Raw genomic sequence first — 24,252 nt, 5'->3', positions numbered from 1 at the left:
GGAGTGCTACAAGCAGTGAGCGTGATTCCGTGAACAGTATAAAAACAACACAACACGGTAGAATTAATAAAAAGCAATACAAAACAAAAAATAAAATAAATGGGTGGTAATAAATAAAAGGTCTAGGGAAAGGCTCTATTGAATAGATGGGTTTTGAGGCCATTTTTAAAAGCTTCCACGTTCTGTGGTGCTCTTATGTGGTCGGGGAGAGCATTCTGAAGATTTACAGCTTGTGTGTACACTTTACCCGTAAACCAATCAGTGGCTAACAGGTGACAAATACAGAATGGGAAAAGAGGAAATAATCTCTCTCTGTACCCAGAAATATATGGTGCCAATGCAGTAAGATTTTCTTTTGTCAGCTGATTTTCAAAAGGTCAAAAAGTGATCTCAATAGACATTTATATCTATGTTTTTTATGATAAATTATTTGATTTGATGGAGTCTGAGGGGGAATATTCTTCTCTACTCAAACTCAAAACTGCTGATATATTGATATTAAATATTATTTATTAATAAATTCAAGTTTCAAAGTGCTAACCTTCAAGTTAAAAGAAATGCTGCAATTCATTTGTTGCAGTGGAAAACAGTTTAATATTTCAAGTTTAGATTTGCATGTCAGATCTTATTCATGTCGCAGGTATTTTTCAAACATGTTTTTTATGTTCGCTTTCTGTCCCCCCAGCCTGTTTCCAAGCTTCACCCAGTGGGATGTATGCAACAATGATCAACATATGTGATCTACCATTTTAATGCACATGGTTTTTCAGGATCTCTGAGAAAAGGTGAATTAGCTCCCTCTGCTGCTTGATTTTCAAACCGTTTTTATTTCGTTTTTTATCACATCACAATTTGTAAAGAGATTTGTTTCTGTCTGGAACATTTTCAATGGCAAAATCTAAATTGTAATCTCAATCTGTATCACATATGACTATTATAAAATAAATGTGATGACTGTAAATGAAGTATCTAAAAATCAATTTGAGTGTTTAATTTTCAGTCAAAGCCAAGTCATTCTTAGATAGTTTAAACCGTGAAGCCCAAAATCCAAACTGACAAGAGACATAAACAACTTTGGACATCTTTGACTCCATGATCATTTCCTGTAATCACGACTTAACCATAAACACAGAACTCTTCCGGACGCAGCTGAAGATGAGCCAGATAACTGCAACTTTAAGTATAAGTTTTACTGCAAGGTCAAAATAAAATGATGTGTACTGCAGAGCCAGACAGCCCTTATAGAAAAGCAGTATATGTATACACTTCGTGGCTGCAGTATAAAAAGTGTAGGCGTGTTTTTGGAGGGAGAGCAGAGCTGCATGCTGAGTTCAATGCTGAAAGGCTGCCTTATGACAGGCCGGTAGGAAGTGGTTTAACCACAGAAACAATTTAAGACTGCCAGGGCTATGTAGCCAAAGGCTTCAGGCACACAAACTGTGAAACTGACATTTAAATGAGACGCTGAGGATTCATTGTTGGTGTAGTTTGCGGCTGTTATTTTTTTCTAACTTTTTGACACCTACAGAAAAAACCCAACGTCAAAGGTATACTTAATACGTACATTGAGGCAAACTAAGTACAAATAGGACACTGCATTTCTAACCACATACAGTAGAAGCTGCATTTTGAACTTCACAAGACTGCACATTTGTTTATAATGTTGCACATGTTGTACTTTTATCCAGGATAATCACAGACCAGTGTGTTAACATTTCAGTTACTGGTTTTATGACAAATAAAATGACTTCACCTCAAATATAATCTCCATTCAACCCATTTTGTTGTGCGGGTGTAACAGTGATGATTTAGGTGGGTGTGTAAAAATAAAGGAGTGTACTTATACTTATGCAATTAATCATAGTTTTTTATGATGAACTTCAATAAAAAAGGAGAAAACACTTTGTCTGTAAATATTAATACAGACAAAGTTGAATGTGTCTTATTTTTGATATCTAAAAGTGAAATTGTGAAAGGAAGAGGAAAGTGTTTCTGTGTATGAGAGCAGGAAGCCACTCCGCTGCTGAATTAGTCATACAGAGAAGCACTGCAGGAGCAACAAGTATAACTTGCTGCACCAAAAGAAACAAGTCATCATATACACCCCAAAAACCAAAATGATTTTAAATCTGAAGTCTCAGAAAATAGGTTGTAATTTATAAAACAAACAGCATCATATGGTTAGATTTAGTTAAGACGGTTGGCTCTGTAGTTCAGTTTTTGTGATTTATCCTACCTGATCGAGCTCCTCTGAGCCTGAACAGCACTCTGGAGCGAAATCCTGAAGTGTCACTTAGGGAGCGAAACCTGGGAAGAGGCCACGGCACAGAAAAATGCTTCATCTCCGGGTGGGTGTCCCCCTCCTCTTCCATGGTCTCCTCCTCTGTCAGCCTGCAGGACTGTGAAGCAGACTCACAGTGACAAGAAGACGAGACCAACCTCACTTGAACCTTATTTACATCAGCAGCAGCCTGTCAACAACTCCTCCTCCCCCACTCACTCAGTCAAACTTTTATTCTGCAGCTGACAAACTGACTGTGTGTGTGTGCGTGTGTGTGTGCGTGTGTGTGTTTGTGTGTGTGTGTGCGTGTGTGTGTTTGTTACTGCTTGTTTACAGCGAGGTGTCTGGTTGGTCAGTCGCCCTCTCTCCTCTTGGGTTGCTTGGCTCTACTGGATCTGGGTTTGTGTGTCTTTGCTTTATATACTGATACATATTCACACACCCACACAGACTACACACAGTACTGATTAACTGACTTCATAATAATTAACTTAGTTTCTTTAAATAAATGCACTTTAATTGGATATGAATCATGTGTGGTCTGCTTCTTTTGTCCGTCCTTGAGCCAGGGCGTGACAACAGGTTTGAAGTGTGATCTGACTACACAGTGGAAGGTGATAGTGGCTGCATGCCCATTATATGAGTGATGGCTGAAACTATTCTTTTAAAAATGATAAGTGTATATAATGCAATGCAGGATATTTGCAATAAAACAAATAAAGCACTTAAAGGCTAACCTCACCTGTATGGATTTGCATCACTTCTCCCATTGCTGTCATTTTTGCTTTGCTTGCATGACAAATCTATTTCTTTAATACATCCTGGGCCTCTGATGCAGGTGTTTGAAATTGTCAAGGCATTATCTTTAGGAAGTGAGGACGCCTCCAGCTGTTGGCAACACAAAACAAAAACATTTTTGAAGCATTTAGATGCAGGGCCTTAACTCCTGGAACACCAGTGCTAAAAGAATGATCTTGTTATTATAGTTAGTCAAATGTGTGTTTGCTTAAAGGCAAGGCAAGGCAAGTTTATTTATATAGAACCTTTCAACACAAGGCAATTCAAAGTGCTTTACAAAAATGAAAGACATTCAGAGCATTAAGAAGCATATTATAAAACGATATCTAAAAACACTCATTTAAAAGCAAAGATAAAAAGAAAAGATAATAAAAGTTACAGTGCAGTTAAGATATGAATATATCAATTAAAAGCAGCGTCAAAAATAAAAGTCTTCAGCCTGGATTTAAAAGTAAGAGTTGCAGCGGACCTGCAGATTTCTGGGAGTTTGTTCCAGATATTTGGAGCATAATAATAACTGAACGCTGCTTCTCCATGTTTAGTTCTGACTCTGGGGACAGAAAGCTGACCAGTCCCAGAGGACCTGAGAGTTCTGGATGGTTAATCATTTAGCAGGAGGTCAGACATGTATTTTGGGCCTAAACCATTCAATGCTTTATAAACCAGCAGCAGTATTTTGAAATCAATTATTTGACACACAGGAAGCCAGTGTAAAGACTTCAGAACTGGAGTGATGTGATCCACTTTCTTAGTGTCAGCGAGGACTCGAGCAGCAGCGTTCTGAATCAGCTGTAGCTTTCTAATAGATTTTTTAGTGAGACCTGTGAAGACAACATTTCAGTAGTCGAGTCTACTGAAGATAAAAGCATGGACAAGTTTTTCCAAATCCTGCTGCGACATTAGTCTATTAATCCTAGATATATTCTTTAGGTGATAGTAGGCTGATTTAGTAATGTAATGTGACTGTTAAAACTCAGGTCAGAGTCCATGACTACACCTAGATTTATGGCTTTAAAGGGACATTTGATTTGTAAAGTGGCTTACCGATAGACAAACAAAAATGACGGCCGCTTTTAAACGTTGAATGTCGCTAAGTAAAGTCCCCACTCTGCTCTCCATATGTTGAGACAATACAGTCTGCGGTTCACACCCAATGCTCCGTTCATACTTTACGTCCTAAACTAAAGTAATACAAAAGAAGGGAAAGAACTCTCACTCTGATTTATTTTTCAGGGCAACACAAATTTTAAAAACGTTGAATATGCAAATTGCATATTCCAGACATTATCTGGAATATTGTCTGCTTACTGTAAGCAGATAATATTCCAGATAATGTCTAAGAATAAGCAGAATAATTAAATTAGTGCCAGTTTGTTATTATAATTATAACAGGCTGATTAGAGACACATGTAATTCAGTTCTAGGACTTCTAGGACTATTTATTTAGTAATTCTTTTTTTTTATAATTGACTTGTAACGCGTCTTTTAGTACCAGGAAAAGCGCTAAATAAATGTTAGGTATTATTATTAATAGCTTTAAAAGTTTATGAATATTCCCTGAATAAGAATAAAGTATATTTGTTGGCTAATCATTATTGGCGATGTAAAAACTCAAAATATTAAAAAGTAGGGATTGAATTTGGGTTTAGTTTTATGATTTATGATTTGAGTTTTTTCTAAACCCCTGGTTTTGGCCCTTACTACCAACCACATATTCTATATTTGTTTAAACCAGTTTAAACGCCAGAGTGATCATCTTCACTATACACCATCTATGCTCGCCTCTCACCAGTAGCAATAGCAGCAGCAGCAGCAGCAGCTCTGTCTGGATCAGTGGAGATGGGCTGAGGCAGAGACCCGACAACACCGAGACCAACACCCGCTGACTTCAGCAGTTACAGGAGGGAACATTCGGGTAAGATGACCCGTAATGTTTAACACAGTAGATAAACTAATAAACATGGGTTCCGTGAAGCTAAACATGCCAGTTATATTTAACGGGACTAGCTAAGGCGAATCTCCAACGGTAGCTAGGTTATCGTGTATGACTATACTTCTCAGCCAGTTAGCTAACGTATGGTTTCAGCATGTTTAACAGCACAGGAGTGGCAGTTTTAAGTGACAAATGAATACCATTTTGAATGTTTTGTTTTACAAGTTTGAGACGTGAATAAACAGTAGTTGCTAACAACGAGCTAACCTGAGCCGTGTTTCCCAGTTAACTTCAGGCCAGAGTCCCTGATGCTGCTAACACTAATGTTGTCAACGTGTTGTGGTATTCTGACGTTAGCTGTCTGTCATTCTAACGTAAAGTGTTATTTTAACGTTAACCTGCTCAGAATGTGGAAGCTCGTCGGTTTTAGGCAAAGGTGGAAGAAGTACTCAAATATTGCATTTGAGTAAAAGTAGAAGTCCCAGAGTGTAGGAATACTCAGTTACAAGTAAAAGTCCTGCATTCAAAATTGATCAAGTAAAAGTATTAGCGTCAGAATATACTTAAACGTACACTTTTAACTCTGAATGATTGTGGGATAGAAGTACAAAGTAGTAAAACATTGAAATACTCAAGTAAAATACAAGTCTCTTAGAATTGTACTTAAGTGCAGAGCTTGAGTAAATCTACTTAGTTACTTTACACCACTGGTTTAAGGTCGTAATTCAAGAGTCAGTGCTACTTGTTAACCCTCTACTGAATATCTACATTTTGTGCAGCTCTTGAAATGAAAACCCCACACGAGCATTTAGCCGTGATAAACAAGACCCGCCTGACTGAGTAAATGAAGGCCAAAGCCTGTAAAACCTGCTTTAGAGAGACTCTAACCAACAATTACTTTTTTTTTTATGGAAACGACTTGTCCCACCCTTCACCTGTAGAGTACCAATACATTAAGCTTATTAAGCTTACATTTATACCTCAGTGATTAATCTCATAGAGAATGATTTCATTGGTCCTCAAACTAAATGCTTAGTTAGTACTACTTTACTGCACAATGAAATGTGATCTCCTTAACACCTAGATTAGTGATTTGTAAGTAGGCATTAAAACATTTAAGCTTCTCCTTCACATTTATTTCCAGCTGTTGTTTGGATTCGATGACACAGCAGTAGCCTTAAACCATGGAAAGAAACTATTGACCCTCTGCTAGGAAACCCAGCTGGTCCCAACTGTTGTTTTATGACTTGTCTTGTGTGACCAGTTGGCCGGCATGTGATGTGGACTAAGCCTTGCATTAAATGTAAAGACTCGGACTGAGCTTATCTTTGCTGTCTCATGGTTCTGACTCTGCATATTTTCCGGTATTACTTGTTACAGTATTTCTTGCATCGTAAAGGAAGTGCTGGTCTTTAACCTCTTACTTGTGAGCACACAGAATGAGTTCATTTGTACATTAGTAACTGGCAATGATCTGTTTTTAAAGTATCTTGGTTATGTGCTTGAGCATTCAGACCTCATATCATGGCTTCAGAAACCAAGATATGACACCTAGACTACTCAAATAGAAACTAGGATAGTGTGGATTTGTCCTCAACATAATGGATAGATAACACAAGTAATACATCTATAAAAAGCCAATAGCCGCGTTCACACCGCAGTACTTTTCCCACTTTAGTTCCGAAATGTCGCGTTCACACCAAAAAGAGCCGGAACTAAAATTAGTTAATCAGAACCTTTTTTACCCCCTTTTCCGTCCCTGCTAGAGAGCAGGTACTTTCGTGGGAGAAAAAGGTTCCTATGGCTTCCTATTGGCTGGGTGAAATGCTAACCACGCCCCGTAAAACTCCCAAAAAGTGTTGTGAAGCCGCCATTTTATTATCTTTGCATTAGCATTATTAGCATTAGCCCAGCGCACAAACGCAGAGAGACTAACTTATGGCAAAACAAAAGAAAACATGGGAGCGGTGGAGATGAGGAGGTGTCTGCCTTCTGGCGATTTACTCGGAAGGCTTCAGTAGAAGCTGCTGGGAGTCCCAGCAGCTTCTACTGAAGCCAGTCCCCAACTCCGGGAACTTCCGTCCGGGGACTTCGGGTGGCAGTATACGCCGTGAAGTTGTTTGCGGCCTGCCAGTAAACCCAAAGCAGAAGAAGAAGAAGTGACGTCAGCGGCTTCATTTGACTAATCCTCCCTCAGGGACTTATTCCGGTGTGAACGCGATCTGTACTTAGTTCATGAGAACTGAAGAGTTCTCATGAGAACTGAAGAGTTCTCATGAACCTTTTGTGGGAAAAGTACTGCGGTGTGAATGCTCCTAAAGTAAGATTCCTATGGATTTGTATCGTCAATTTGTCTTTTAACTTCGTATTAATGGGGATAAGATTACAAAGACAATTCCAAAATAGTCGTGAACTTCATGCAGTCATGCCAATCAGCCAGCTACCAAACTGAGTTTATTCCTTAACGGCTGAGGTAACTATGCCTTTATAGATAAGAAAATGATTGACTAATCCCTGCATAATGTTGTCAGCTTACATATCAATTTGGGTTACAACTTCATAAATCCAATATTAGTATACTTAGTATACATGTTTTTCCACACTTTGAAGGTAGCCCACCAACATATTTGTTTAATTGAATTAAAAGCAGTAGGGAACAGGGTTGCCTTTCACCTTGTTAGGAGTTTGTTTTGCATTATCTCTAACATCTATTCTGCCTCACTGAAGTGCATGGGCATGCATGCAGATTAACTTGTGCACATCACCTCATTTACAGGATCACTAAACTCTCCACAGAGACGTCTCTCACGGTCACATAACAATCACTGTTTGTGCGGAGCTCAGATAGTCGCCTCTGACAGAGTTGCTCTCTTCTCGTGCCTGTGATGACTCGTTAGATGCAGGGACTAACTGAGATGCTCTCAGCTCAGAGTCCATGCACAACAACCAGGCCTTTTGTCCCTGCTTTGCCCCCATCCGCCCACACACTGCTCATAATGTCCTGGAGAAAGAGCGTCTTTATCTTTGCTTTCCAAAGACTCATCTCAATCACATATTTTAGGGTGGGTCCAAAAAACACAGAAGCTTAAACAGTCTAATGCGACAATATGCCCACAGTAATGCTGCACCCACCCACTCAGGGTTTGACATTGACATGAGTGCATTCACACACGTAGGCCCAAACAGATGAACTATAATCGTTTCCTTTTTTGCTTATTTTCAGCGAGCTGTAGGTTTCAGGGATGTGTCAGGTTAAATATTGCACATTCTTTCCTCAGGGGGTTTGAGTTGTTTCTTTGTGTCAAACATGGCTGAGCTTAGTGGCGTATATATATTTGTTCGACTCTGCTCAATTGGGTGCTCAGCTGTGGAGGGAGGGAGAGAAGGAGGGGATAGAAGGGGCTGGCTAGAGGCTTGCCAAATCGGATGAGAGAGCAGTTGGGAGGAGAGAGGAGAGGACTGCAAAAAAAAGAAAGAGCAAGCCAGGGTGGGTGGAGATGTGAGTAACAGTGTGTAGTGAGTGTTTAGGGAGGGGAAAGAGGGACACGGCGGGAGCAAAAGAGGGAAAGAGAGTGGGTGAGGCTGATATAAGAGGATAAAGGCGGGGTTGTGGTTTGTGTCACATGATCCTCTGGCAGGCTGCAGCCCAGTGTGCTCCAGGTGGCAGAGATACAGCAGATACAGAGAGAGAGAGAGAGACAGACAGAGAGAGAGAGAGAGAGAGCAGGTCACACTAGCAAAGCCTCTCCACAAAGACAACTGCAAGTCTTCTTTTCCCCTCGTGACACATCTCTCCTTCCACTCTTTCTCTGTCCTTCAGGACTTCTTCCCGGTCCCGCTTCCCCCCCCCCCCCCCCCCCTCTCCTCTCCAATCCCGGCCCCCGCAGGCCAGGGAATGTCCCGGCAGCGAGATGCCTTACACGGACCGACAGAACCGCACCTGTGGCTTCCTGGACATCGAAGAGAGCGAGAGCAGTGGCAAGTTCCTGCGGCGATACTTCATACTGGACACGCAGCAGGGCAGCTTGGTGTGGTTCATGGACAACCCTCAGGTAACTACACGGGGCGGTGTTAGCTTAGCTCTTAGCTTTATGTTGGAGAGCAAATCCCAAAAAGAACGGCACAGGCCAAATAAACAACAATTGTAAAACGTACAGGCAACTGCATCCCAGCTAACGTTAGTGATCAGTGTGGATGATTAGCTCTCATGCGACGCAGGGTAACTGCAGGCCACTTCTAGCTAAGCTGTCGTCATTCATTATGAACACAAAACTAAGTACAGGCTGAATGTTTCCTTTTCCAGGCAGTCATACATGGATGGGAGAGTTTGTACAATTATGTAATTCTAGCTGATGGCAATAAGACCCATATTACAGGCATGGGAGTAGGTCAGGGCTAGTAGTGTATTTGTGTTTTAGCTGTTTACATTTATTACAGTGTCACTGTCCTGTTGGCGTGTACATCATGCTGGTTTGGAGATGCTGTGTTTTTTCAAATGCTCTGTTGTATGAAGTATTCATAAATCATGTAGTGCAAGAGCCATTTTAAATAATTCAGCAAGTCTCTTTCTTTTTATAGATTTGAAAAAGCTTAAATGTTAATGATGTTAAATCTGGATCCTGTAGTTTCAGAAGCACAGAAAGAAACGATCATGGAGTAAATGTCATAGTTATATATACTTGTGCTTTAAGATTGACGTCCTCTGCAGTATTTGATTACACTCTCAAAACAAATGATATGATTCACAACTAAAGCTGCTGGTAATAAGCTAGTTTTAGCTTTCAGTTTATTTATTTTCACACAGTGTATTGTTCTTTTCCCCCACAGAACCTGCCTGTTGGCACAGAGTGTGTTGGCTCCCTTAAACTCACCTACATCTCTAAGGTGAGAATACATTTGACCACTGAAGTGCAACTGACGATACCGTGATACGGTTATGCATGAATATTACTCATTGACAGTATTTGGTTTTTACTGAGTAAACTGACAAATGTGTTCTTTGTCCTCCTTTAGGTCAGCGACGCCACTAAGCTGAGGCCTAAGGCAGAATTCTGCTTCGGTAAGAAAACACTGATCATCACATCATTTCTATCTGTCTTTAATCTTTCAGCATTAGGCGCTTTCACACCGGAGTACTTTCCCTTTTAGTCACGATGGTTCCTGGGATTCTGCTTTCGATTTCGATTGGCTGGGAGAATTGCAAACCACGGCCCGTAAAACAAAAGAAAATTGTGAAGCCGCCATTGTATTTGCTGGCATTAGCATTAGCCCCGCGCACCAACGGAGAGAGACTAATTTATGGCAACACAAAAAAAAACACGGGAGCTGTGGAGATGAAGTGTCGGCGCTTCTGGCGATTTACTCAGAAGGCTGGGACTCCCAGCAGCTTCTACTGAAGCCAGTCCCCAACTCTGGGGACTTCTGGCCAGGGACTTAGGGTGGCAGTATACACCGTGAAGTTGTTTGCAGCCTGCCAGTAAACCCAAAGCAGAAGAAGAAGAAGTGATGTCAGCGGCTTCATTTGGTTAATCTTCCCTCAGGAACTTATTCCGGTGTGATCTGTACTTAGTTCCATGGGGGAACTAAATACGGCAAAGTACTTGGTGTGAAAGCGGCTCTTGGGAACACTAATTTGAGTCAAATGATATACCTTATAAAGAAAGATTTCATTGTTGTCTCTTACAGTTGAAATCCTTTAACATTTACATTAGGAGTAGCTAATGTGTTTTGGAAAATATGATTGACATTATGAGTCATATTAAGCGGTGAATCAACTTTTTCTAATAAACTTGTTTGGAACTTGCCTGCAATGCGTTGCTAACAGCAACAGCAGTGGTGGTGTGATTTATCACATGTTGACTAAGCTAAGTACACCTAATATAACCAAAGGGAGAAATGTTTACTGTCCTTCCTCAACCTCTAAACCCTTTTCAGCCCTGCTCTCTCCAAACTCTCTCCACCATTGACCAGGCAGCCTACACCATCTGTTTAGCCAGCACATAAAGATGCTGGAGGCTGCAGCAGCTAGTGATCCGTGTTAGGTTCAACTATTTTAGTAATGCTTTTGGATTACATAACCTTAAACAACCTGATGCGTCTCTTGGATTATGTTTTTAAAATCTGAAGCCCAGCAATTGGAAATGTCTCCATCCATATGTTGCTGCAGAGGAGCCTTTCACAAGCACTTTCACCTTTCACTCTTCATGTTACCACAGTTTACCACGGAGCCTCAGTTTCGCCGCTGCGAGGCTCCGGCGCGCTCGCAGCTCCAAATCGCGCACGTTCCGTGTTGTCCTGTAGCAGGCACCTTCGTTGTCGGGGAAACGATCTTCAATACTCCGAAAAGAATCCCACCAGACTCCTTTGCCCCTCCAACAGAGGGATGTCCTTTTTCCTTTCGTCATGTCAAGCGATAAAAACTCTCGATCTTCTCTCGAATTATTAATATTTTTACAAATGACGGCAAGACGGCCCCCAGGCGGAAACGCTGCTCTAAATCGTTTCAAACCTTTATTGTCTTCATTGGCTCGTGGTCCATTATATCTTGTTATACCAATAGCCTTTGAGGTACATTACAACCGAGTAATGTTGATGCATGCAAATATTATACCTTGGGTGGGTTTTGCTTGAAAATATCTCGTTTTTGAATGTCTGTTGTGAATCTTTTGCAACAAAGATAGTTTGTCTTTACATTTGTCCAATTTGTTTGTGTTTCATGTGTTGTGTCTGGATACTTGATACTGTTGATGTTGGACATGGAGCTGCTGTGACGCAAGTCAAATGTCAGACTTGATCTGACAAATAAAGTAATATCGTATCGTATCGTATCGTAAACCATCTTATCCTTTGTGGTCAATCCATTCCCAGGTCATTTAGCAGTGCACCTCCAATCCCTGTCATTGTTTACCAGCCCCTCTCCTCCTCTTCCATCTGCTTCTATAGCAGGAAGCAGTGTGATGAGCGACTGAGTCTGGCTCTGTGTGCGCACCAGTTGCCTTGTTGAGGTTTGGACAGGATGCCTGCATCCTAATCGGAACCTGATTCTGAGATGTATGAAGTTATTTTTAAACGGCCGTTTGTACGCCACATGTTTTGGTAATATCTACGAACTCTGGTGCTCCCCCTCCTCCTGCATCGAGCAACAAGAAACATCGGGTGGTGAAGTATTTAGCGACGTCCAAGTTAGGTCATAGACGTCACACAAGTGCAGATGTTTTTACAGTAAGGAATAGAGACTTGATTGAAATCTGGGATGATGATGGTTATGGGTCTGTTCCTTTTGTGTGGGGAGAGACATCCGAGCGGAGCATCGTGTGAACTTTGCTGCTTGGCTGCGTTTCTCAGAAGCACACATTGTTTTCTCATGTCTAACTATGAGTCAGATCTGATACCCTCCCAGATTGTTCTTCCCATTGCTCAATAGACCACCACACTTTCACCACTACCACGTAAGTTAGCTCTTCCAAATATACAAACAACACATTTGAAGTCAAAATGAATCTGCAGACAGATTCTTTTACATTGAAGTGGAAAAGAAGATGTCTTGCGTGTGTCTAAAAGCTGGACAAAAAGACCAAGGAAGAATGGTCCTCATTGTGCCACGGAGTTTGAGCTCCCTCAGCCTTTTGCAGCTCGCCCCCGCCAGATTGACCAGTCCAGCTTCAATGCAATTCATTCTCGTGGTGTCAAAGAGAAATAGAAGAGACACAAGCAGGGATTGAGCTGCAGATTTATGGAAGAGAGAGAGAGAGACTTGAGTTCTTTCAGCTCCTGAATCCTGATCCATAGCTAATCAGCATTTGGCGCAAACATTTATTTTGTGATTTGAAAAGGACATTTTCTCATGTTCACATGGGTGTGAAAATGTGTGAGAATATGTAATGGTTGGTAGCCTTGGGCTTTTTTTCCCTCTGTCTTGGTTGGAAGAGGGAAGGTGCTGGCAGACTGAAGCAGCTGGGTCATCCTCGCAGGGTTCTTACGGTCATTAAAAACCTGGAAAAGTCATGGAAATTCAAAATGCTAATTCCAGGCCCTGGAAAAGTTATGGAAAACAATATTTTTCCCAAAGTTTTGGAAAAGTCATGGAAATGTAACTAAAGTTGCATCAAATATAATTTATATTTGATCTAATAGCCGAAATAGTAATACTGTAATGATAATAAATACTGTATAGTAATGAAACGTAAAATGGCATTTAACTGACGAGGTGTTTTGCTGGTGAGAGATTTTAGTTGCTTTAGCCTGTAGAAGCTAGTAAGCCTACTATTTGATTTGTTTTAAATAGGCCCAACATGTTTCATATGCAGACTTTATTTTCCTGTTCCATTTTAAAATAAACCGTTTTCAGTGGTAACGCTGAGAAAGAGTAATGTTTTTGGTCATGGAAAATGAGGTAAAGGTCATGGAGAAGTCATTGAATATCATTGGTGAAAAAGTGTATGAACCCTGTCCTCCACATGTAGAGGGAGTTCTGCTAGTGTGTGGGAGAGTCCCTTGGCTCAGTTATTGTTCACTTCCAGAGAAATCTGTGGCTTCTGACACCCCAGCAATTAGTCAGCACCCACTTCATGCTACTCCTGTACTCTACCGTGTATTTCCTTGTGATTCAGAGTGAATTCGGAGGATGAAGTGTAGGAAATGAAGTCTGATTGTGTCTCAATATACTTTCACTATCTTTATTGTTCCCACTGCTCTTTTTTTATGATCCATTAGTCATCAATGCTGGGATGAGGAAGTTCTTCCTGCAGGCCAACGACCAGCAGGACCTTGTGGACTGGGTTGAAGCTCTCAATAAAGCCACCAAAATCACTGTAAGACAAACACACACCGACACACACACATAGACACACAGCTTGCAGAGCAGAGAAGCATAAGACACACCTCTCCTGAGTCAGCTCCACTGATCTGTTCATGTGTTATCACTCAGAGAAACTTTCATTCCTTCCTCTTCTGTAGAATTGAGCAGACTGTCAAGAAACTAGATATGAGTGAGTCAGAGCGTGACTAACAGGATGCCGTATTGTTTTACTGAGTGCTGGGATAAAGGACTTTTTCCATTGTTCTCCATGAGGCATGACAGAAAGGAAATGGATATTAAATGTGGTAAAGGCACACTGTTTTTCAACTATAGAGGAAATGATTTATTCTATTCTACATCTGAATTCCACAAGTTGGTCAAAATGCGTGTGTTCAATAAATAAATGTCACCAAACCTTTGATGTGTGTGTTTTCCCAAGGTGCCAAAGTCGTGTGATGGGCAGCAGAATGCAGAGAACCTCAAGTCTTTGCCGGACGTCGTAGGGCCCAAGAAACAAATCTCCTATCGGACAGAGATCATTGCAGGAGTCCCCATTGTCACCCAGACACAGGTAAACACGACACACATGTCTGTCTTTACATGAGTGCAGAATGTACTCCATTCAAAGATTTTAAAGCTACAAGGAAACAAAACAGTTACCAAAAAAAAGCAAGACATTTCATATAGATTTTAATATAATATTGCTCTGAATAAAAGTAAGAAAATATAACTTTACACATTTGACTTTTTAAAATGTCATTCAACTATTAAAGCTATAGATTACGCAAATATTTTTGATTATTGATAAATCATTAGTCAAGCTACATTCCCAGTTCAAAATGTTAGAATGAGCAGATTTTTTATAACAAACTTTTTTTTTTTTTTAACTGAATATTGGTTTATGACGGTCTGTATGACAAATAAAATATTTTAAATCATCACCTTGATCTCTTAAAAAAATGTTTTTCATTTTCACACATTTCTGTAATATAAATACCTTTTTACTTTAAATTAGTCTGACATTGATTGAAGCTTTGTGGTCGTACAATCCACGCCCTCAGACTGTGCAAAATCTGTGCTGGTGTTTTTATTTTTGTTTTTTGTTGGAACTAACAATCACGATCCTTCCGCTGTCCTTCACCCTGAAGCACGACAGAGGTGACGGTGCCGACAAAGCGGAGCGTGAGGCCATGCATCGCTCTCACAGCCAGCTGCCGTACTTCCTGGGCAGGCCGACTCAGGAACACACCGTCATAAAGTCTGGCTACTGCGTCAAGCAGGGAGCGGTGGTGAGTTCACTTTGTTTCACACGGCCTGCTGGTATCGCTCAGAGAGATGTTTATGGTCACTCTTAAACTTCTTTTGGCTGCAGCACTGGTGGCATAAAGTGCAACAAAGCACTGCATTTAGCAAACTCCAACATGGACGTGCAAAGCAATTTATGATAAATATCATTTTTTCAATTAAAGCCACATAAACAAGATGATTTATCACCTTTATGTTGGAAGGATATTTAGGTCTTATGACTTGCGGAATGTCAGATGATGAGATTTCAGATATATAAAGAACAGCCTAAAGAAATGAAGCCACTGTGATAAATCACCTTCCTCTTTATGTATGTAGGCATTGTAAAATATCTCTGGGACTAGATTATAACTAGAATGAAATGAGTGCTTATATTCTTGTAGCTATTTGGCAAATGTGACATATTGTTTGCTTTGAAAATATGCAAAATGTCTGAATATCTTTTCCTTGTTTTTCTCCAGATGAGGAACTGGAAAAGGCGGTATTTCCTCCTGGAGGAAAACTCAATGAGTTACTTCAAGTCAGATTTGGTAATGAACTTTGATTAAGTGTTGTTTAGCCTTAGGGAATGTTTGTATTGATGATGAATGAGGTTATGGATGCACCCCCACAGTCTGAGGCAGAGCAACAGCAAACACATAGACCTGCGTTCCAACATGTTTTATCTGCAGCCTGTGGAATTCAATGCTTTCCCTTCACATGTCCGATCATGCCTTGTTCCCCCCCGGCCTTTCTTACACACACACACACACACACACACACACACACACACACACACACACACACACACACACACACACACACACACACACACACACACACACACACACACACACACACACACACACACACACACACACACACACACAGACACACAGACACACAGACACACACACATACGTACACACACACACACACACATACGTACTACACACACACGTTCTGTCCTCAGGATGATACCACACATCCCTACCCTGCCCTTGTCTGGGTCTGCCCTTATTTGACAGCTCTATCCGTTTACTTGGCTATCAACAGGCCCCTAGGACATAGACTCTCTGTCTGCTGTATGAAAGAAAACAAAGTTACAACCATTAGTATACAGTATGTTACGTTAAAGCAGTTCAAGGTCTTCTGTCCAAATGAAACAAAAATAACCTCAGCAAGAATTTGTGATATACTTGCAAATGGTGATATGTAACATTTGGTTTCTTTTGCTAATGAACTCTTGTTGTCCTTCCTTCAGGAGAAAGAACCTCTGAGAATGATCCCACTGAAGGAAGTTCACAAAGTCCAGGAGTGCAAACAGAGGTATGTAACGTGTCCCAGCGTTCTCCCATCGTACATCAGAAACACCTTTTGTCCAGGAGGACGGCGTGTACCTCTCCTGACTCAGATAGAGATAGAGATGAGATAAATAGGATCTGACTTGTTTCCCACTTTTGTTGCAGCGATATTATGATGAGAGATAATCTGTTTGAAGTCGTCACGACATCAAGGACGTTTTACATACAGGTAGGACGCTTTCTTTCAGCTCCAAGGAATGTCCGGTTGATCCTCACTCAAACCCTGGGATTGCTTTCTTCTCACTCTGTCACTCACTGTTCTTTTCTGTTATGTCTCCACCAGGCGGACAGTCCAGAGGACATGCACAGCTGGATCAAGGCCGTCTCGGGGGCCATCGTGGCCCAGCGGGGGCCCGGGAGGTCGGCTGCTACAGTATGTATTTTTTGCAGTACACTATAAAACAGGGTCACCATCGTATGGGCTCAGACTTCATGACTTCAGACTTGATCATCATCTAGTGGTCCAAAGAGTCATGTCAGGACTGTTCCTATGACTTGTTTGTGTTGTTACACTCATGCCATTGATTGATTACTGTTTGCAGTTTCTTGTTCTCACAAGATCTCACACAGCTGCAGAGAATCTCCTTTTTGACCTCATCTCAAACTCATGCCAAGAAGCAGACACTTTGTTTCAGATGAGTTCCCCCCCCCGTGACTTTATTGATGTATCTCCAATATATTTAGCCCAGCAGTTGCGGCTGTGAAAAGATGAATCAAGCTTAATTCTGCTCACAGCCATACAGGTACATTTGCTACCAGGCCCTAAGAAAATGATTATATGTATTAATAGATCTTTTTAATGAGCTATTTCCAAGGTATTTACCTTGAACTTGAAACAGCCTTTCCAGCATTTGCCTCACCCCTACGCAATACCCAACAGCCAAATACAGATTTAGCTTTTTGGCCGTGTTGTTCTTTTCTCACTCACTAATTGACAAATAACGAGGGAGAGAGACGTTGCGTGTTTTGGGCCTGAACCCCTGAGCCACCATGCCCCCTCATACAGATCTTTTTTTTACTGAAGTAAGTCATGAGTAGGCCATAAATGTTGAATGACTACTGTACTTACTGTACCATAGAATGTGTGTGGGAACTCTCCCTGAGTTGTAGAGCCACATAATGAGCTCCATCAGCCCGAGCTGAGCAGGAGGACGTTAAGCAGATCCACATCCTGACTGCAGAGGAGGGCGTGTCCTCTGACGTCCTCTGGCTGTCAGTTTCTCTACAGTCCCCTCTTTCTTCCCTCCTGTGTCTCTCTCTCTCTCTCTTCTGCTTGTTTTACTCTCACCCCCATGTTCCTCTACTCTCTCTCTCTCTCTCTCTCTCTCTCCCTCTTCTGTGCTTTTCTCCTCCTCACGTTCTCTCCACCTGCTCCTCTCCCTGTGGGCAGACAGCCCATCTGCTCTAATACTGCTTTGCACTGTGTTGTTGCAGATGCGGCAGGCCAGACGGCTGTCGAACCCCTGTATACAGAGGTATACGTCTCGAATCGGGGAGTGCAGCAGCACGTATGTCAGCTCGTCTAAATCCCCCCCCCCCCCCCCCCTTAAGCTATAAGTTGACCTTTTTTTTAATACTGTTTTCCACTCACTGGCTGGCCCCTCTGCGGTTGTCGATATTATAAGAGCAGATCAGATCTGACGGCACATCTGATGCTCCTTTTTTTCCAACCACATCCTAAGTATGGCTCTGATAACCCAACAAGCGCTCCTCCCTTCACGCCCTTGTCCTCGCCGCTTCTCTCATCCACCCTTCCTCCTCCTCCTCCTCCTCCTCTGCTTTCCTTTTACTTTTTGCCGCACCGTCACTTTAAGCTGAGCTCAGAGTTTGAGCCTATTTCCCTCCGTGCACTCAGACAGTTCCTATTTTAAAGGAAAATCTTGTTTCAGGAGTTTTTTGACTTGAGGTGGGCTTGATTTATCTTCCCTCACATGTGATGACATTCTCCACAAGCAGGGCAACTGAAATCAAGCGAACCTCAAGTTAAGGAAATGCAATGAAGTCATATTTGTACTCTTTTAACAGCTGAGATATCACGAACTAACCTCGGAGAGACCTGCAGTCGCTGCCACCTTCCCTTCCTCCTTTATAGCTTTCCCTGCACAGCTTCCACCCGTCTTCACTGTTATTGATGATGCTTCCGTGTAAAGGAAATAAGAATATACATGAATTCATATACAACCCATACTGCATGACCTACCTGACCAGCTTAGCTATGATGTGTGAAGCCTGTTTCTGTGTCTCTGTGACTGGGTCCATGGGTCTTTCACACCTTGTGTTTCTCTCCCCCTCATGCTCTGTTGTCTCTGCAGTCTGCTGCAGCTGTGTACCTGTCTTAGATGTGTGACATCCTGCTTGTCTCTCCTCCTCCCTCCTGTTCGCTGCCTGTATGTTTCTTTCTCTTTCTGATATACACCATAGTAGGATACTTGTTTACATGTGGACTTCTTTTACCTTCTGTGTGCTCAGTGTTTTTTTAACAGTTTGAAATGAGGACTCAACAATGCCCAAGTCACAAACTAATGTGTTTTTATAGAAGTCTGTCGATTTGCATGTGAATATGTTGATGTGTGAAAGTTGCTTATTATCTGATCCGACGACTTAATAGCCCCTAAAACTTAGTATAAGCTTGGTTTCTGACCTTTGAAATCAGCATAAAGCATCTCTTAAATATCTGTGAGTCTCCATAGTCCCTAAGATTGTTAGATATCCTTGTGCTAGGAATTGTATTCTTACACTTTGTGATGCTTAAGTGGTACTTTGTGGATTTACTGACCATCTTTAAAGTCACAGTGCTGCTGTTGTAGAAACTACAAATGTGGATCTTATTAGTTATATTTGGGTCTTGATGCTTTATAGTTGGGATGTTTTTTTCTAACCAACATAACACCAACTTCTCAGTGCCATCCCTCTCTGCATTTGGGACTACTTTCTTTTTCCTATGCTTCTGTTTTCTTTTACAGAGATTGAAATCTGACAATGAAAAGCTGTGAAATAATGAGCAACAACCAACAGCTGCTTTCTAAGGCACTCTGCTCCTCCACTTCAACCTGTTGAGACTACCCAAACTAAAACCTGCTGACACTACTCCCACTATTCCTGCTACCTCTACTGCTACTACTACTACTACTACCACCATCTCTACTCTCTAGCAATGCTACATTCTTCAGCATCTTCAACCTTCAGTACCAACTCTGCTTAATCTGCGTCAGGCTCCACATGCCGGTGCTAATTCCAAGTCTGTAACTTTGGGTTTCTCCATTAAACTCCACAGGATTCCAAGTTGCTTACTAACACCCACTGTCTTTGTTCCTGCTCTCTCTGTGTCCTCTTGCTGTTTCTGCTGCAGGAGCACGGCCGTTCCACTTTCTACCGCAGCCCCGCGGGCCCCCCCGCCCCTCGCTCGCCCATATCTGCCATGCCACCATGCTACCCAGAGTGGGGGGCTGCTGTCCCGTGCGGTCCACGCTCGCAGCCTGGCGTGGGACAGCGAGCACTTCATGAGTCTGCTGCCACGGCCCAGTCACAGCCGCACGCCAGCGCGCCTGTCCCTGCAGGAGAAACCGCGCCTGGCAAAGTGACCCCCCACCCACCTGAGACCGCCATCAATCACCCCGAGGAGTCACCGTGGCGACGGCGGAGCAGCTTCGAGCCCCATATGCCTGAACCGCCCCTGGACCTGGATGACGCCGACCTGCCGGTGAGCGAGGTCTGAGACGCTGCACTGGACATTTTGAAACTTGCTTTTCAGGTTGGATGCTGACAGCGATTTTAAAAAAAGGAAACCGTGAGACTGGTAATAAAAAAAAATGGGAAGACGTTGGCGGACAATTTATAATGTCACAAACTTCCTCCGTTAGTGTGCTAAAGAAAGAAGTTGGGTCACCACTGAACTGCCAAAGAAGACGACCCAGTTTCACCCCCCCACCCCACCTCCCCCCCCACCCTTCCTGCTGTCACAATTACAATGGTGTATTTACAAGATGATGTTGTCAATCAAAACCACACATTTGAATTTTGTGCTGATTAGAATTCAATGACAGAGCTTCATTTGAACCTCTACAGGTGAATTGATGTGACGGAGGATTTTTTGTAAACCACTTTGTGCCAAGAAAATAAGGGAAATGTCATGGTTGCAAACTATTTCCTGTATCCTAGAGAGAAAAGGTGTTCAAACTGAGGAATGGATATTCATCACCTCCTATATACTGATTTAAGAGTGTGTAGTCCATTCATACACTCACATTGTAACCCTGGATTTCACTTCTAATGTTGGCCGGCAATAGAGATATGGTTTAAACCTGAGTCTGAGATTGAATGTAATATTTCAATTTCAAAGTTTTTGGACTCTTCTAGGACAAGATGCAAACATTGTAGGTATTCAACATAAGCCATTGTGTAGTATAATGTACTACAGCCACATTCAGTCAGAAAGAATAATTACGAAGTACAAGTAGCTCACATGTAAATCTAGTTTCTACAGTTGATCAGTTATTATTATTTTAAAAGCTAAAACAGTACATGCATCACTTCAGTTCAGAACCAGCATCTTTTGCAAGCTAGATTCACGCATACCAGACTTTATGAAGCTCGAGGACGCGGGAGGCAAACAAGACATACAAGGACTACGCTTGTAAGCATTTTGTAATTCTAATAGTAATAAAAACTTCAACAATAGGGCTCTGTCAGATATAGGTAAGATTCCTTACAGATAATAACTGTCTCACTTAATAAAACCTGCAGTCCATCATTTGAAGATGAGTATTCACACCATGCAAACTATTTGGTTCATAGTTAAACGGACAAAAACCTTTAAGCTCAGACTCTTCCGTTGCATGTTAACTTTTTAATGATTCCTCAGATTGTCTTTCTGTTTTTTAGTTTTTATTAACGGCGGCTGTGTTGTGTGTTTGCAGAATAGAGCTGCGTGAAGCAGATTTATTTTTTATATGCTCTAGATGTTTCCTAATCTAATGCTGTGTACATTTTTTGCCAACCCAGCAGCAGGCAGCTGCCTTATGGTTTAATGTAAGGATGTTTCACTGTAGTCCTGTTAAATAATACACACTAACCTTTTTTTGTTAAGTGCCTGCTTAATTTCAGACCAACCTAGTCAAGCTGTTCCACCCCATTTCAGTCTGGTGTAATCGGTTTGAATTGTCTCTATTTATTATGTGGATGACTTGAAAGAAATAAACACTGAAAATGTGCTCAGGTTTCCTGGAGAAACATTCTGTGTTTTGCTTTGATATATTCACACGGCACAATTAGTCTCTGAGAGTAACGTCAGAGCTGGAGGAAATCAAAACAATATTTGGGGTAACTCTCCAAGGCTTCTTCTGCCCTCTTGTGGTGAGAGAATATCTTCACTCTGGTTCTCAGTCATCAGTTATACATGATTTACTGACACAATGACTGAGTTATCCGTGATGTAACATCCTCTTGGGAAACACCTGCAACAAGCACAGAAGCACATATGTATTCATTTATAGAAATTAAATTAGTTGACATTTATTTTTTGTAAGCATATACTATATGTGTACTAATCTACCAACAAATAATCGAATAAATGATACATTCATTTAACAGTTAAAACTGATAAGTGCCCAATCAGTTCACAAATGTGTTATGAAAAAATGATCACTAGATTCCCCTGAAAGCTGAACAAATATAATATTGAGTTGTGAGTATCAATTTGAAAACAAATATTTGTCTTTGCATGTACATAGTGTGAATGAACTAAATATTTACTTATTTTCAAAAGCATTCCTAAAGCAAAAATAGCCCCTGCAAATGTTATTATGGTATTGATTATTCCACTTTTATTGCAGGGTTGTATGTTTTTTGTTTGAAAAAATCTTAATTTGCATTAAAGCTAAGCACAATATTCCTCTTTGAATCATAGAGGGGTCGATCTGTGTCGAACTATAAAGTCATATGAAATGAAGTAACTCACAAGTGTACACTACTTGAGTTAATATCAGTGCACAAAGTATGCATTTCCTGGACACTGATGAATTAGACATGCATGTCTGCCTATCATTCATCAGCTCCTAATGAGGTGCCTCTGGCTTTATAGCTGCAGTATGTGTAGACATATTTACAAAGTGAGGTCATCCAGAAACAGTGAATATGTAAAGCCTCTTTAATCTGTCAGATAACCAGCGGCGACACATTCTGGGCTGCATTCTGAGTGTGTAGCGTGATGGGGATCCTGCATTTGAAGGCACCAGAGGGTTGACAAGTGTGATGTCAAATGTTTTCACAGAACGATTTGAAAACAATATGGCTGCTGTGTTTCGTCAGGAAGCAAGTTGTCTTTACTCATTCTTCTCATAGATCTCAGCTCCTTATTGGAGAATGCAACACTTTGGTGTGGCTTCGACGTGGAAGCGAAGCCCCGTTTGGACTCTCAGGGGCCCGACTCACAGCCAGAGACATCACTGCAGACTGGAGAGATCACACAGACCTCAGTGGAGTCCATCATTGGTTAAACTCTAGCCTTGGTTGGAGAATGGGTGTTCCTTAAGGATGAGGTTGTTTTCATCTGACGATTTTCCCACCACTTCTCGCCTACATCCTTGTGCTCTACAAGTATTGCAACATAATGGTTCTGGAGATGCTTCAAGGTCTATACTTATTCTTTTTTTAGATGGGTCAACAGTGTGTGTCGTCATTCTCTAAAATGACACTGTGCTCTGAAAACAATTAGCCATCCTGGAATTCCGGGAAACAAGTTTAAATGGTACACTTTCTCTGTTTCCTGTTCAAGGAAGTCCAGTCAGAGCATATGACTGCCCTTTATCCCGTTATGCCCCGCTTTAATTGCCTTTAGGATAGAGAGGCTTGTGTTACTCTGAGCTCTGGTGCACCGCAGGGAGCCTCAATTCTCTCCATTTTAAGGCAATGCATCTGAGAGGTGCTCCCCTGCCCAGTCATTCCAACCTTTAGACATGTATTAAACCTCTTGCCTGCACTCAATCACAGTATATTGAGGCGGTTTATGACACTGATTCATTGCCTCAATTTTAACTGGATTCCTTTACAGCTCACAGTAGACGTCTAAACCTAACAGAGATTTGTTGTTCACCACCAGGACTAAAGGTTGCTCCCTTAATATGTGGAACGTGTGTTATTTTAACAAATAATAAATGTCAAGCTTATTTTATTGTATTTTCTGAGAAATTTAGTTTTCCAATGTAGGGCAGATTCGTATAGAAATACAAATTAAGATTACTTGTTGAGTTATTTACACTTGAACGTGGGGAGCTGTAATTATAGTTATTTGGATATCCCCATTAGATGTTGTTTATATTCCTGCTAGCAGGGTGCTTATAACCCACAGAGCTGGGATAGGGTCATAAATAAATAAATGTGCTCGTGCAATTTTCCAATTAGAACAAATTTGACTGTTTATAAGGGTTGTTCACAAAGTGCTACATTCACTCCGCAAATCCCACAATCCACCCAACTTTTTTTCCACTACTGATTTTCCCAATTAGCCAGAGGGCTTGAGGGGATGCCAAGAGTGACTAATTCATAAAGGGACTAGTAAAGGTACACAAAACAAGCAGGAACTAGGCCTGCAGGATGTGTGGATGTCTGTGCCGCTTATAAAACATCTGGGCCCTGGCTCATTCCCCTACTGGGTTGTACATTTTCTTTTTTGTAAATAAAAAAATACGAGTTGATGCCAATATCTGCCATGAAAGACCTTGGAGCTTTTCTCTGATTTTCTGCAAGAGGTTCTGTTGGATAACCTTGACCTTGTCAATACACCTTGGAGGGAAACAGG

At 41.5% G+C, this 24,252-nt stretch overlaps 2 protein-coding genes across 14 annotated transcripts in view; one reads left to right on the top strand and one right to left on the bottom strand.

The window, feature by feature from the left end:
- Window positions 1-4,258, bottom strand: part of phactr2 (phosphatase and actin regulator 2) — a 43,827-nt gene extending 39,569 nt beyond the window's left edge. The window contains exons 1-3 of one of the 4 annotated variants that reach the window (XR_013809428.1): window positions 4,124-4,252; window positions 3,024-3,169; window positions 2,237-2,399 (exon numbers count right to left, since the gene is read on the bottom strand). Coding sequence is in view for 3 of the 4 variants with exons in the window: in XM_079688388.1 (XP_079544514.1) it covers window positions 2,237-2,372 (136 nt within the window). In the remaining variant the exon portion in view is untranslated. Of the gene's footprint in view, window positions 1-2,236; window positions 2,400-3,023; window positions 3,170-4,123 lie in introns of all 4 variants that reach the window. The other 3 variants (XM_079688388.1, XM_079688384.1, XM_079688387.1) reach the window with 3 other exon arrangements.
- A 583-nt stretch (window positions 4,259-4,841) lies between these two features.
- LOC307043084 (pleckstrin homology domain-containing family A member 1-like) lies at window positions 4,842-21,667 on the top strand. Of its 10 annotated transcripts, none has more exons than XM_079687307.1 (14): window positions 4,842-4,994; window positions 8,833-9,064; window positions 9,840-9,896; window positions 10,026-10,071; window positions 13,725-13,822; window positions 14,249-14,380; window positions 14,958-15,098; window positions 15,576-15,644; window positions 16,358-16,422; window positions 16,563-16,626; window positions 16,741-16,830; window positions 17,892-17,965; window positions 18,770-18,844; window positions 19,807-20,180. In XM_079687307.1, exons 2-14 carry the CDS (start codon window positions 8,924-8,926, stop codon window positions 20,036-20,038), a joined length of 1,284 nt encoding a protein of 427 aa, XP_079543433.1. In that variant the 5' UTR covers window positions 4,842-4,994; window positions 8,833-8,923; the 3' UTR covers window positions 20,039-20,180. The 10 variants fall into 10 exon arrangements, with proteins under 10 accessions (XP_079543433.1, XP_079543438.1, XP_079543437.1 ...); XM_079687312.1 differs by lacking the exon at window positions 19,807-20,180 and adding an exon at window positions 19,421-19,695; XM_079687311.1 differs by lacking the exon at window positions 18,770-18,844.
- The last annotated feature ends 2,585 nt before the right edge of the window (window positions 21,668-24,252 follow it).

The sequence above is a fragment of the Notothenia rossii genome (assembly GCF_949606895.1).
Source record: "Notothenia rossii genome assembly, chromosome: 6".
NCBI classification, from domain to species: Eukaryota; Metazoa; Chordata; class Actinopteri; order Perciformes; family Nototheniidae; genus Notothenia; species Notothenia rossii.
Note: the sequence above shows the minus strand (reverse complement) of the source record. Positions and strands in the feature narration are given on the sequence as shown.